Source organism: Centruroides sculpturatus, unplaced genomic scaffold, assembly GCF_000671375.1.
Source record: "Centruroides sculpturatus isolate CEXI.00-Female unplaced genomic scaffold, Cexi_2.0 scaffold28, whole genome shotgun sequence".
In the NCBI taxonomy this organism is placed as follows: domain Eukaryota; kingdom Metazoa; phylum Arthropoda; class Arachnida; order Scorpiones; family Buthidae; genus Centruroides; species Centruroides sculpturatus.
In genome coordinates, this window is record NW_019384448.1 from 36,649 (window position 1) to 51,682 (window position 15,034).

General features: G+C 30.6%; 1 protein-coding gene across 1 annotated transcript in view; it reads right to left on the bottom strand.

The window, feature by feature from the left end:
• LOC111620484 overlaps positions 1–15,034 on the bottom strand; it is a 30,214-nt gene that overhangs the window by 8,196 nt on the left and 6,984 nt on the right. The window contains exons 2-4 of the mRNA XM_023362402.1: positions 12,833–13,431; positions 6,949–7,038; positions 2,017–2,093 (exon numbers count right to left, since the gene is read on the bottom strand). Coding sequence (XP_023218170.1) covers positions 2,017–2,093; positions 6,949–7,038; positions 12,833–13,420 — 755 coding nt within the window. The 5' untranslated portion in view covers positions 13,421–13,431. The remainder of the gene's footprint in view (positions 1–2,016; positions 2,094–6,948; positions 7,039–12,832; positions 13,432–15,034) is intronic.

The following is a 15,034-nucleotide window of genomic DNA, read 5'->3' on the forward strand; positions in this document are numbered from 1 at the left end:
TTATATAAGGAAAAACGGCCCAAATTGTATACGACCCATGTGGAATTTTCCACATTTTCCACATGGCCAGTCCGCCCCTGGTATTATAATACATACTGATACACATTAAGACCATGTTTTTTCGGCTTTTATAATGAATTTCAAGCAAGTATTTGTTTCGACTTTTTAAACAAATATATATTTTCAAGAATTTTATTTATGTCCAATAAAATATTATATACACAAAGTATAATACAGAAAAAGTAATGCCCAAATAAATATACTACAAAATTTTAACAAATAATATAAAATGTTCACTCCATGATAAAAAGTTCCACAATTGACAAATTCATTTCTCACAGCACATCCTTCTCTTTAGGCTACTGTTTGAGCAGGAGCTTTATCTTCTTCCTGTAATCAATCTCTGTGGGAACTGTCCTAATCAATTTACATAAATCAGACATGAATTTTCAGAAGGGTGGGAAGTCAAGAAAGTTGGCAGTGGGCCACCTCGGCCGATGGCTGGACCAGGATCAGAAGATCTTAGAATCAGAAGTTCTTCGTCCATCTAGAATTGAATGGTCTGGCTTCTTGATTCATGGAACACAGATTTGTCAAAAAGTCTAACACAATCAATCAATACCTCCAACTGCAACAGTTCAAAGATGATTCAGTGAAGAGTCAAGAAGCCATCAAGCTAGTCAGACATGACAGTTTCAAAAAACTCCAAAAACCTGGCATGGAACTGTATTGACCTCCAAGTGTCTGGATATCAGAATATTTTAATACATTTAATCTCAAACAGTATTCTGTAACAGAAAATAATGGCAATAATCTTGTCAGTGACTGTCATGCCATTGGTTTGGTTTCAGCCAGTATAGAAATGATGCACAAAAGCAGTAGAAACCACATGGTTCACTTTCAGATGACTCATGGTCCCAAGTCAGTGGATCTGAAATTGATGTTGCAGAGATTGAAAAATTTTGGAGGAACAGATCTGATAGAAATGGTTGCCGTGGAATTTGAACAAGACAGTTTTCCATTAGAATATCACAGAATTATAAAGAGAGCAATTTACATAATAATAATTATTTACAATTTTTAATTTGTATTATGTAAATTTATTGGGACAGTTCTGACAGAGATCAACTACAGGGCGAAGATAAAGCTCTGACTCCAACAGTAGCCTACATAGAAGTAACTGTTGTGAGAAGTTGACTTCATCAATTGTGGAACTTTTTGTCACAAAGTAAACATTTTTTATTATTTGTTGAAATTTTTAAAGAAATTAAAATGTGACGAGGTCCTTTTTTATTTACAAATATAATACAATTTTGATTAGAAATAAAGTCAGCAAATTTATACATTTTGTGCATAAATTTGCTGAAATTTTTAATACATATTAACCCTCCTCCCACAAGGTGGTGTCATATCCGACACGTTTGTTTTCGTTTGTACAAGAAACAGCACTAGTGTTGGGGGTCGTGACCATAAATTACCCTATCGGGCAGTAGTTCTCAAGACAGCGGCATGAAAAAATAAGTCGTTTACCTTCAATTCTTTTTTATAATTTAGGTATAATCAAGGTCCACTCTGCTCCGGTGTCAGATACGACACCTTCTTGTGATGTACATTAACATTTTTTATCAGGTAGGAAAAGCCTAAACAGCTATTTCTTGATTATCTACCGTTGTTTAGAAGGTTACTATGACAGAATATCAACGGTTTACTACACACGAAGAAATTCATCAAGAATTGTTACGGCAACAGGCTTCAGATACAGATGACGAATACGAAAAGTTTGTTCCTAATTAAACACAATTTTGTATGTTTTGTATATATACATATTTTCTTTCACGTATTTTTATTATTTAAACCAAATAAATCTAATTTATATAAGGAAAAACAATTTTTTTTAGCTAAGTGTCGCATAAGACACCGCCTTGTGATATGTGTCCTGATATGCCACCTTGTGGCAGGAGGGTTAATTTTAATTAAGCATTTATTTCAAATATTAAAAACAGTTTACTAAATTACCTTTTGCAGTTATATTCAGCTAATTTAACAAGCACCATCAGTGACCATTCAACGAGAGACTTATTAATACAATTTTCCTAAAATAAAGATTTTTTATGATTTTACATATATAACATTATCCAGTACTAGTTTATATTATTTATCTTCACATCTTTTGTCAGAAACATTAAGATAGCTTTAAATAATTTTACTATTATAAAAAAATTTAATAATGAAACTACTGTATTATTATAAAATATTTGTCTATAGAGTGATTCTAAATACATTAAAAAATTTCAGGAGCTGATTCTTTGAATAATTTCTACCATAAAAGTGCATAAAAATATATGTTCAAAATATTAGAGTTGTAATAATTGTTGAAAATTACTACTGCTGACTGTATAATACGGGTTTCTATCCTCAACCATTTGCATGCATATGCAAATATCGGATGTTTCAAATTATTTCACAGGATGCAACAATGTGATTCCATAATTTGTCAATATTTTCAATAGAGCCGCATGTTAAACATCCTGTAACTTTAAAATTATGCTGTTCTGAACATATGTTTCAGTGGCGTGCCATCATTGGAAGTGGTGGAAGTGCTGCTTCCCTTGTATTTTCTAAAAAATAAATACATATTGCGTGATTATTTTCATATTTTAACGTATTTTGAATTAATTAAAATTAATATTTTATTATAACCGCATTATGTATCTTATTACAAATTTCTATACTACATGTGAAAAAACGATAAGATTGCTATTGCATATTCGAATATCAGTGGCGGAATGGAAGCGCTGTATTGTCGAAACCGGGTCAGCTTCCAAACAGCCAGATTATAGGCATTTGCGCATGTGCTTTACAGAGCACCAACCTCACCCGGTTTAACTGGTGGAAGCTACACACATACAAAGCTTCCAATGATTCTATCCAGGACCAGTTCTGGGCTATTAGCTATTTGGCCGTCCTTGCCTGATTATATGAATCGCGAGTAGATTTATAACTTAACTCAACCGATAGGGGTTTACTGGTATGTTTTTATGATAATTCTGTATAGTTGACAGGAGTTAAAAAAAATCCATTAAAATATTTGATATTTTTATTCTGTTCTCCCATCTTATATTACTTATGGCTTTCAATGTTAAACCAGTGATATTATGATTTAGTATGTTCCACCTATAAGGGGATGCAGAAAAAAAAATTAACTGTTACTTTGGCAGCATCATTTACAACTAAATTTAACGAATGAAATGCACAATGTAAAAAAAAAAAGCTCTATAATTTATTTTCCTTAAATTTACGATTTATGTATCCGTTGTCATAAAAATTTGTCTTTCCACTTTTTTCCTGAGACTACAAATAGTACAGTTGAAACAGTTAGTCTGTACTCAAGTACAGAGTAACTGTTTCAACTTATTTCTACTTAAGAAGTAGTTAAATAATTAAGAGACTAGAGAATTGGGGACATAAATAAAATCCTGCTGAAAGAGCCAGAATTTTACTCAAACAAAGGCTTAACTGAACCAATCTCTAGCCGAGTACAGTGGGGACTGATTTCTTCGTAATATTAGATGTAATAAATACAGAAATTTTTCCAGTTCAATGAGTGTGACCAAAAACTTGTAAATTTTGGAAATTTCCATTGAGAGCTGGTCCTAAAACAAATTAGTTAGAAAACAAATGATGGATAATCTATTAAGTTTAACATATTTAGATTTTTACAGCTATGACGAAAAACGTTAAAACCTACAACAACCCTGTCGCGTCCTTTGAGATATAATAGTGATGTGACAAAAGAGGTATCTGACATTGACCAGTATCAGCACCCTGGGGATTTGGCAGTCCGCATGTATGCACGCACTGTGACCATCTCTGATTCCATCCATTAGCCACTTGTAGAGAGCTATTTGACAAAATGGATTGTTTTAAGATTTAAAAAGTACAGAATATTTTATGATATTTTTACGTATGTTTCTTTACAAAGCTGTATTTAATTATAATTTTCTTTAAAAGTATATTCATACAATTGAAGAATATTTTGTACCAGGTATGTACTGTACCTCCACCACACATTTTATTTCACCAAGTAAATTTTTATAATTTTATTTTTAATTGTAGCCCTTTTGTCCTGGCTAGCGATTCAGAATGTAATTGTGATATTAAAAATACATTTAGAGATGTCTGTGGTTTTACTGGCTTATCAAACAAATGATACAAATTGACCATCACTGATGCGCAATTAACTGACTGCCCCTGGAGGTCGGCTTCTTACAGAAACACAGCTTCCCTATCATTAAATGTCACAGCACGCCACTGATATGTTTGTATGTGCTTTTACAGTTGAAATTATTTGCATTTACAGTGGAACCTTGGTATACGACCTTAATCTATTCCTGAAGTTTGGACTTATACCAAATTGGACCTATACTAAACCAACCTTTCCCATAAGAAGTAATGTAAAAATGATTAATCCGTTCTCATGTAAAAAAAATGACTGGCTTTAAACACCTCGCTTTCCTGGATAGTTCCTGCTTGATTTTTCATGAGATCAGCATGTATCTTTTTAGCTTTCCTGCAAATAAATGCTTCTGATACGTTGTCTCCAGCACATTGTTTTTCAGTTATCCAAAGCAAAAGCAATTTCTCAACATGATCTAATGTCTTCGATCTCTGTTTAGAAATTGATTTAACCCCTTTCGCAACGTAAGCAGATTTAATAATGTCTTTATTTTTCACGATTGTCGATATAATCATTCTCAGAATACAGTATGCAACAGTTAAAATCTCAAACATGCATGCCACCTTCATATTTCTCAACAATCTCTTTTATCAGTTTCATTGTAATTCTAGTCATTTTTTTAGTTTTCTGTTGCTTTTCATTTGCCTTTTTGCAATTCATGATTAATAAAAATTTACTTACAAATTAAAATCAGAAGAAATTTAACAAAGTTATAAACCGCGGCACCACGAATGTCTACTCTAATACACCGATAGTGCTACTTGTTCATAGATGGCACGTATAATTGAATTAAGTCGTATACCAAACAAAAGTCGTATACTGAGCAAAATTTGTTTCATCCAAATAGGATGTATTCCGAATTGGACGTATTCTAAAGCAGACGTATACTGAGGTACCACTGTATTTAGAATTATCCTGTATAAACTGATGTACGATCTTATTGATTTGACTTTATAATTCATTATATGCATTTTTCAAATCTTCTACTTGTCTATTAAAAATATTTTTATCACTTCATATATATATATATTTACTAGCTGTTACCTGCAACTTTGCCAGCAGGGATTTTGCAAGCAAACCCCATTTATATTTAGTATTTCAACAGCCATAGTAATTGTTATGTAACACCTATTGCTGAGAATGATGAAAATTGCTGAGAATCAAATGAACTATTTTAAATTTGATCAATTTTCTGGAACATTTACAATCATTCTATAATCGAACCAATATGCAATAACAAATTCAAATTTAAAACGGTTCAGACATTTGGTTAAAAAATCGAAATATATAAATATATTTATAACAATGTCTGAAATGTTATTAACTTAATACACCTAAGTACTCAATGAAGACTAAATGTAGTTGAAAACAAAAAATTGCATCTAAAATAGTATAGTAGAACCCATTCTTCAGGTTAAGCCTTAATCCTTAATTTGGTCCACAGTTAGGATACATCATGAAAATGCACACTAAGAAGGGATTTTTTAAAATCCCTTCTTAGTGTGCATTTTCATGATGTATCCTAACTGTGTACCAAATTTCACCTCTTTAGGTTCAGTGGTTTGCTCTGGGCGATGATGAATCAATCAGTCAGTCAAGACAAGTAATTTTATATATTTAGATATACATGTATAACAATGCATTTGTGATCTGTTTGATCTAGCCACTTATCTATTTCATAAACTTAAATAAGAAAGCCATAATAGTAAGAAGAATAGCAAAATAAATACTATTCTCATTTTGATCACAGCTTCCTATCTTGGTGTGCATTTAAATTTATACTTATAGCAGTAAAAACCAAAATTTTTGCTTTTGTAAATAATATTTCATTACAGAAACTGTATGGTAAATAAAAAATATAGAAGAAAGTACTTTTATTGATAAAATATATCATGGTTCTGAACAGAAACAAATACAGTAGACTCCCCTATAATACAGTAGATATGTTCTGTTTTATATAAATTTCGTGTTTTATGATCACTTAAATACATGAGCCAATCACAGCCCGGCACATGTACAGTTTATGGACTACGCTGTTTGAAAGGTTTTCTTCCATAAAATTAATCGATTCTAGACTAATTTGACTCAACATTTCCAAAACACGTATAATTTTTTGTGAATAATCCATATAAACTATGCTATAAACAAAAAATTGTAGGATTACTTACCGAGTGTGCACCGTTCAATGATGCCATTGCTTAAGATTGTTTTTGTCATGGAGCGGCGCATCGAACGGCAGGTGCATGTTTCCTGATAAATTATTTTTCTGCGAAAAATTTGCTGAACTTTGGAGACATTATTAATATAAATATAATTTTTATGGCCATTAAATAATAAATGGTTTTAGTAGGTCTGTTGCTCATTTAAACTCAACAGTTTGTGCAATATCTGTTATTGGTCTAGATTTGACCAATCCTGTCGCGACACGAGTCAGCGATGATGTATTATATGAGTCTCTTTTAGCATGTTTATATGAATACGATCGCAATTTTTTTACCATATTATACGAATCCATATTATATGAACCAGTTTTATAGGGGGTCTACTGTATGTGGAAATACAAAATGATATAAATAATATCAAGCTTATTATTAGGAAATTTAAAAAATGCCCATAATTTATAGCTTTTATATGTATTATAAATTGTTTAATGTATTTGTTATATTTTATTTAATACACTATAAATCAAGTATGTTTATGCATAAACTTACTTCGTAATATAATGGAGTTGAAGAGAGTAATACAATATGAATAAGTGGATGAATGGCTTTTTCTGTTGATATTTCATTATTCTTTGTTATCTGAAACAAATATGAAAATCTTTACCAATAATATACTTTAAATTGATACTTTAACATTTTTTTATGTTAAAGTGTATCAAAGTACATCAATGATCAAGTATTAAGTATATTTATTAGCATCATTTTTGGGGTTGTCATAAAATCTTTCTCTGGTTACCAACATTTATTGTACAAAAAATATTCTAGATAAAAAAATGTATAGTTTGTGGCTTTATTTAGGGCAATTCATAGTTATCTTTTGCCGTAATGTAGCACAGACTCTAAATGGTCTGGGTGGTTGTACAACAGCCAATATTGAAATGGTGTCTTTACAAGAGAAAGCTCAATATGTTGTGCAATTTTGTGAACAAAGTCACAAATTACAGTTTGGAAAAACTTTATAAAAGAGCATAGATGAGAACCACTACCTGTGAAAAGCATTAAAGGATGGTATGCAAAGTATAAAGAGACTAGAAATGTTGATAACCTGTAAAGAACATTGTTCAGACTTGGTCTTAGAAATGATGTATGAACAACAAGACTGTTAATATCATGTATGAGTTGCAAATTTACCAACTTTTTTATTGCCAGTAAAACAGTAAATTTTCAAAACATTGTTGATATTTTAAATTTTGACTCCAAATGCAAAAAATTAGCATGCTAGTTGTCAAAAAAACAGGAAGCTTAGTTGTCAACTCATTGATGGGCGAGCAACTAAACAATCTTTAATGCTCTATGACAAGTTAAATTCTTTTTTCCTATTTTGAAAAGTGAAAGTTTCATTGCCTGAAAAATAGAGCATGCTGTAATTTTTTAGTTTGTGTTGATTGAAAAGTGGCCAGTGCCAGCACAGGCATTTGAATAAAAATATTCCATTTTGTCAACTAAAACGTTATTTGAGTAAAATTGCTATTGCATTCTAGGCACAACAGTAAACTGTCCAGCATAGTGCTGTAATATGATACTTTCAAAATTGATAATTTAAAAGATAAATGATGTACTGTACACTACTTTTATGGCCTAAATAAAAATGTTGACCCTTTTATCTTTAATATATAAAAATATAAGCATGCATGAAAGTGTATACAGATAAATATTTGGCTTCAAAAAGTATTACTTGGCTACCTATTTTTTACCAAATTTTCTGATAAAAAATATTAATTAACAGTATATTTGCCAATGCATTTTTACCTGATTACAGGTAATGCAGTCTCTAATGCTAGTGGAGTTTTCCAACACAGTTCTAGCAAATTTATTCATTGTGTTTCAAATGAACCTAGGAGGGCAGTGCTTAGGCTTTGTATAAATAGCTTTGCTTAAGTTTATGCAAAGTATAAATTGTCAAGTCTTGGAGCTGGATGATTGCCCATAACATGTTTCTTTTGTGACTGATCCTGCAATGGATGGATGAATGCAAACAATAACTACCTAAAGCATGTTTGTTTTCCAGATGATGCTAGCTTACACACTTTGTGAAAGGTAAACAGATGTAATGTCTGTATATGAGAGACTGAGAACCTACACGCTATTTTAGAGAAAGAGAAGGATAGTCCAAAATTTAATGTTCGATGCAACCTTGTGCCTAACAAGGTTGCATCAAACCCAAAATTATATCAAATGTGTATGGGATATAACAGATTTTTCAGCATCTTAATTGGAAGATTTTAAGACACGGGTGACGTTTCAACAAGATGATGCACCACTTATATTGAAACTTCATATGTTTATCGACTCCTACATGCAACTTTTTCTAATCGATGAATTTGGAGAAGTGAACCGACAGCATAGTAACTTTGGTCACTAGATATAATCCCTCAACATTTTTAAGGGATTATGTTAAGAATAAAGTGTCTTTGACACCCATTGCTGATATGAAAACTGAAAATGAAGATAACAGAAAGTATAGCAATGCTCTCCGAAGAGTTGTTGGAAAGAGAAAAAAACTTTGAGAGAAATTGAATATTGACTTGATGTTCTCCAAACCACAAATGAAGCACATGTTGAAGTGTATTGAAACTAGTGTAAAAACTTTCCAAATCAAACTATATTTGCCAAAAACCATATGGGTCTACTTAGCATAGTTTTTGCACAATAAATGTTTTTAATCAGGAAAAGACCTTGAATAATAGTTTTCAGTAAAATTGATAGAAAAATATAAATAATAATTTGGAAATTAGGATCAAATTTTCAAAAATGTAAGAAATATAGTTTTACAAAAAGGTAAATGATAAAAAAATTCATATAATAGTAAGCATACATATAGAATATCTATATAAAAATATATTGAAAGTGAAATATTGACTACAGAAGTGATTTGTGAAGACATTAAATAAATATTTGCATTCCTGAAATTAACTAAATCCATATACAGGTAAAACATTGGTAATCTGGCTGTTTGCTAGTTCGATACATCCCATGATCTGACACTAGTCATTCTTTGGTATTACCAGCACTGTTGCCAAATCAGACAACCTTCTCACTAGTTTAAATACCAATCTCTACTAAATTTGAATGCATTTCCACTAAATATGGTATGATATCAAGCCCGAGCCTGATCACAAGATTAAAGATTGTTTGGCTTGTCATCTCAGGCTGTTCAAAAAAGGTACAGTACAATGACTTATAATTCAATACTATATAAATGTAAAAATCGGTTCCTGAAACTTCCCAGCAAAAATAATGTACCTCCCACTAAATTTTCTGAGATCACTTCAATTTCCCACTAAATTTAGTGTGAATTACCAACTTGGCAGCATTAATACTGCAATGGCAGCATACTTGCATGTCCTTCTTATCAGTAATCCAACTTAATACAATGTATAAATACTGTGCAAATAAACAAATGAAGGGCTCCCTCATACAAGAAGCTAACTCTGTTTCAAAATTTCATGTTTTTGCTCATAAAAAGTGCTAAGCGTCAAATCTTTGTTTGGGCATTATATTTTGAATTTGCTGCCATTTTTGGGTTGAAACATGTGTACTTATTACAGTGCATGAAAGTTTTTTCATGGATAGCAATAATCCTCAGCCAAGATGGCTGCCTCAGGTGATAACAGTTGATGTAGTGGAATCCAAATTTTCAAGACAAACCTGATGATGACAAGGATGAAATTAGTGCTGACAATAGCTTGATTTGTTCTGATTGCACCAAAGACAAATCAGATAGCAAGAGTTGTGATGATGAGGTAAAAATGTCCATTTATAATATCACCCGGTTATTGTGTCAGTTAATATGTTTGCATAACAGCATACATGATAACATGAGCAACCCAGGATATTTTCAATTAAAAATTGAATTTTGACTATTTACAAAAAATTTTTTAATTTTTCGAGTCTATCTTTCATCCTTTTTAACACACCACAGAATCCTCAAATAAAAGGTCGGCGTTTCGATCGTTTTTAACTTTGTGTGTGTTTCGTTATAATTTATCACGTGTTCTGTGGAAGTTCATCCAAGCCAATATACTGTTACTTCTGTGGTGTGTTAAAAAGGATGAAAGATAGACTCGAAAAATTAAAAAATTTTTTGTAAATAGTCAAAATTCAATTTTTAGTTAATATGTTCTTTCACTCCACATTTCCTTCTGCTTCAGTGCTTTCCAACATTGTCCAATTTTTAATTTTGCTGTAGCCAAAGTCGATTGTTCAAACTTTTGTAATTTTAGTCTCACCTAGAATCAGTTTGCATAGAATATGAAAGAGAAATGTTATGTCTTTATGATTGATTACCCAATGATCAACATGGAAACAACAAGTGCAAGATTTTCCTGATGATGTTCAAATGACCAGATATTACATAGCTTCAAAATATCAGAGCCACTATAGCAGAAAACATAATGCATAGAAGACATTTACATATGTCTTCTATGCATTATGTGATTTGACTATAAACTCACAATACCATGATTACTATCTTACATGGTGTGAAGAAAACAGGAAGCCAACTGTATCATTGTCAAAATTTCAAAAAATATTTTGTGAAGACTTTAACATTGGTTTCAAGTTGCCCAAATCTGTCCCACCTGTAATGGTTTCCATGTATCTATTTCAAATGCCAGGAATGAAAGTGATGAGGTTAAGGTAGAAACATTGATGAAAGAGAGAGCTGCACATTTGACAGGTAGGAGCATGCCAGGAAACCATAAGCAAGTTGACAAAATCAGCTGAAGATTCCTCTGATGATATGCATCACTATTGACTTGCAACAGGCACTTTTCACTGTCAAACTGTCAGTAGGGTTAGCCTTTTATAAATGAAAATTGTAGACTTTTAGATTCTGTGTTCATGACTAGGGATCCAACATGGGTTACATGTTTGTACAGTCTGAGAAGGAAGCAAGACAAGGATTCAGTGAGATAGCAAGTTATTTGCTGAAATACATAGAAATTCAGAAACTCAGAGGAAAAACATTTCATTTAATATTAGACAACAACTAAAACTGGGCTTTCGTTGCAATGCATAAATCTTTAGTTTAGTATAAACACTTTAATGAGATATGACATAATTTTTTATTGTGGGACATACCCATTTGTCATCCAATCAAAATTTTGGGTCGCATCAAATTATATGCAAAGAAACATGAGCCCAATGTCTACAACCTGACCAGCAGAAAGATGTAATCAAGAAAATATACAGATCCAACATATTTGTTGTCACTTTAATGAGGAGTGTAGACTTTAAATATGTAGTCATTGGTGAATGGGATCACAAAATAACTGAAAAATCAACTCTGAAAAATAACCTCTGGAATTCTCTAAAGTTTCAACATTCAAATTCATAGCATCAGATCCAGATCACCTGCATGTTTCCCACAGTTATGTCTATGAGAACAATGCAAATGTGGTACGGTTTCTTTTCTGAAACAGAGCAGACAGCATGTGATGCTTATGAATCCCTTTCAGTTGACACCTAAGTATTCATCCAAGCTAAAGATACCAAAAGATAAGATGGCTGATATGTTATCATTGATGCAGTGGATCCCTGTTTCATATCAAGAGTTTTATATGCAGTTGGTGTCAGATGATATTGACCAACAAGTGGACTAAATGTTGACATTGATGAGGACACTGACAATGTCACTTGTTAAAAAACTATTGATAATTTTCATTTACTTTTGATATCAAAAGCTGATGTTTCTTATTCAAGTTTCTGTTCAAAATTTGTATTGTAAGCATAAATTAATACATCTTATTGTTACATTTGTATGGTCCACTAAATACAATAACATATAACTTTGCATGTGTTGTTATTCAAAACTATGAAATAATCACAACGCCTTACAATCACTGACTTATGGGCTATCTGACATAGGACCAATTTCAATAGCATATTTTTTATAGGTATATGGTGCCATCCCACAATCAGCTGTTATTGTGTTACACATTCTTGCATTACTGAAGCCAATAACAAAAACCTGAAATGTAACACTAAAAGTTAATAGCCAAAGAGTGTGCTATTAATATGGAATGTAAAACGAAATCATAAAAATTCTGATTTAGAGATTTAAGCAAACTTTCAAATCCAATTATCTCAAAATAGAGAAATAGGTTTAGCACCTTCTATGAGGGAGCTCTTCAAATCTTTTCTTTCCAAATGACTAAGCTATTGAATTCATCTTACTTCCAATAATCCAAAACTGTTCCGTTCCCATATATGTCAGATTACCAAGATTATACTGTATTTAAGTAAAATGTATAGATCTATTAAATTAAAATAATTAAATAATACATTTATATAAATAATAAATACTATAATATGTGAAAATAAAGAATATTTAATTCTATATTAAAATAATTAAATCTTAATTTTTACTCACTTCATTTAATTTTATTTTACTGTCTTCATTAGAATGTTCTAAAGTATAATTCATCAAAATGCTTCTGACACTGTCAAAATCTAACAATTCATACAAATACTGTAATGTTTTCACCATCCTACATTCAACTTCATTTACAATGAACGTAACAGACGTGTTTTCAAAACGAAAGCAATTGGAATCAAAGTTATGCACTGCTTTAAAATAATTATCAGAACAAGAGATACCAGGTTTAAGCATAGAATTTTTTTCTGTACTGATTAAATTCTTTAAAAATCCCATGGATTCTTTCAATGATTCTTCTAACAATAAGATAATTTTGAACGACGGTGATGATTCTATTGGCAAAGTCTCTTTTCTTATATTACAGTCTTGATTATTTAAATTTAATTGGGTCAAAAATAGATTTAATAAATTATTTTTATCATTTTTAAATTTTTTAAAATTGGATACTGCATTAGTATCAAAAACATCTTGAGTGCATTCTGGCAAGATATCTTCATTTTCCTTATGTTCACAAATATTTGGATCAGTATGCAAAAATAAACTTTTATCTTCACTTAATGAGTTAATAGTAAGAAGCTTCATACTTGAATATTCTGTAAATAAATAGGTAAAATAAAATCTAATTATACAATAAGAGAATTTGTTTATTCATTTCACTATCATTAATTTTTATTATAAAATCAATAGTATGACTAAGAGCTGGGAATTTGTATGCATGTGTTTTTTTCTTCAAATATTATGATGTTAAACCTCAATATAAAACAATTTGAATGCAAGTTATGAATGGAATTTGGATCCTAGACACTTACAACAGATGGAAAAATTCCTTATTGTAATACATCCCACCAGATTATTTCCTGTTAAAAAAAAACAACTTCAAGTGTCTCAGAGTACTAAAATGTCCTTAAATAAGTGCAACATGAAGTATCAAAATGAACCAAAACAGCAATTGATTGCAGGTAAATTCTAGTTGCACTGAAACTAACTTTAGTAGAGTTCATGATATTAGTTGAAAACAAAACATTATTATCAGCTTCATCACTATATCTGTAATTAATTAATAACTTAATAACTTTACTCATTTCTTCTCATTTGTATGAGGCTATAAACTTGATTAGACAGCATAGAAAGTTTATAAAATTTTATTGTAATTGACTCAATTGAGCACCTCCTATGTGAAACAATATTTTAACATGTGTTTAATGCATGTTTATCCCCTCCCACTTAAAAAATATGTAACAGACATTTGCTTGCAGACAGAAATGTAATACGCATGCATTTCAGTTTATTAACTGAAATGCATACGTATTACAGTTACGTAGTTATCAAATTTATATATAATTATATATATATTATATAATTATAATAAATTATTAATTAAAAAATAACATATATTTTCGAATAAAATTTCAAATATAATAATATTACCTAAAAGTAACAGGGAATTATCTATAGAATAATGCCATTAAAAGTGCCAACTTTCGTTCTGTTTCTGGTTTTTTTCTGAGTTGAAATCAATTTGGATTACGGAAATCATAATATATTTAAAACAAATAGTTTTACTTAACTTTAAAAATTTCTAAATAAAATATTTAATATTTACTGTTTTATTTAGTAGTATACATAAATATTTTTCCATTTATTATTGTTTCCATAATCGTATAAGTTATACAAGTTCCAATCACTCATGTCAAAAGAAATCTATTCTGAAATCGCATATTGTATTTTTGATTTAAAGTCTGTCAAGAGTAGAAAGAAATTTAAATTGTTAAAACATTTTAAATGAAATAGTGAACTTAGTATACTCAGTACTAAGTTCACTATTTCATTTTACTTATATTATATTAAACTAACGTACTAAGTTCACTTATTTAAGTAAACTTAGTACGTTAGTTTACCTAACAAATATGCATTGAATATATGCGCATATTTCCGACCTTAGCTGGGTACTGTACGGACAAAAATAGCAAGATTTGGAAATATTTTCTGAAATTTCTGTTTAAAGTAAATTGAAAACCGACTGTGCTTTTTACATCTAAAAATTTTTTGGACTTTTTATCTATATCTATACTAATATAATAAAGAGGTAATGTTTGTAAGTTTCGTTGCAGCAGGTAATCTCCGAAACTACTCATCCGATTTCAAAAATTCTTTCACCAATATTTAGAATGGAACTTCAGGGTGGACATAGGCTGT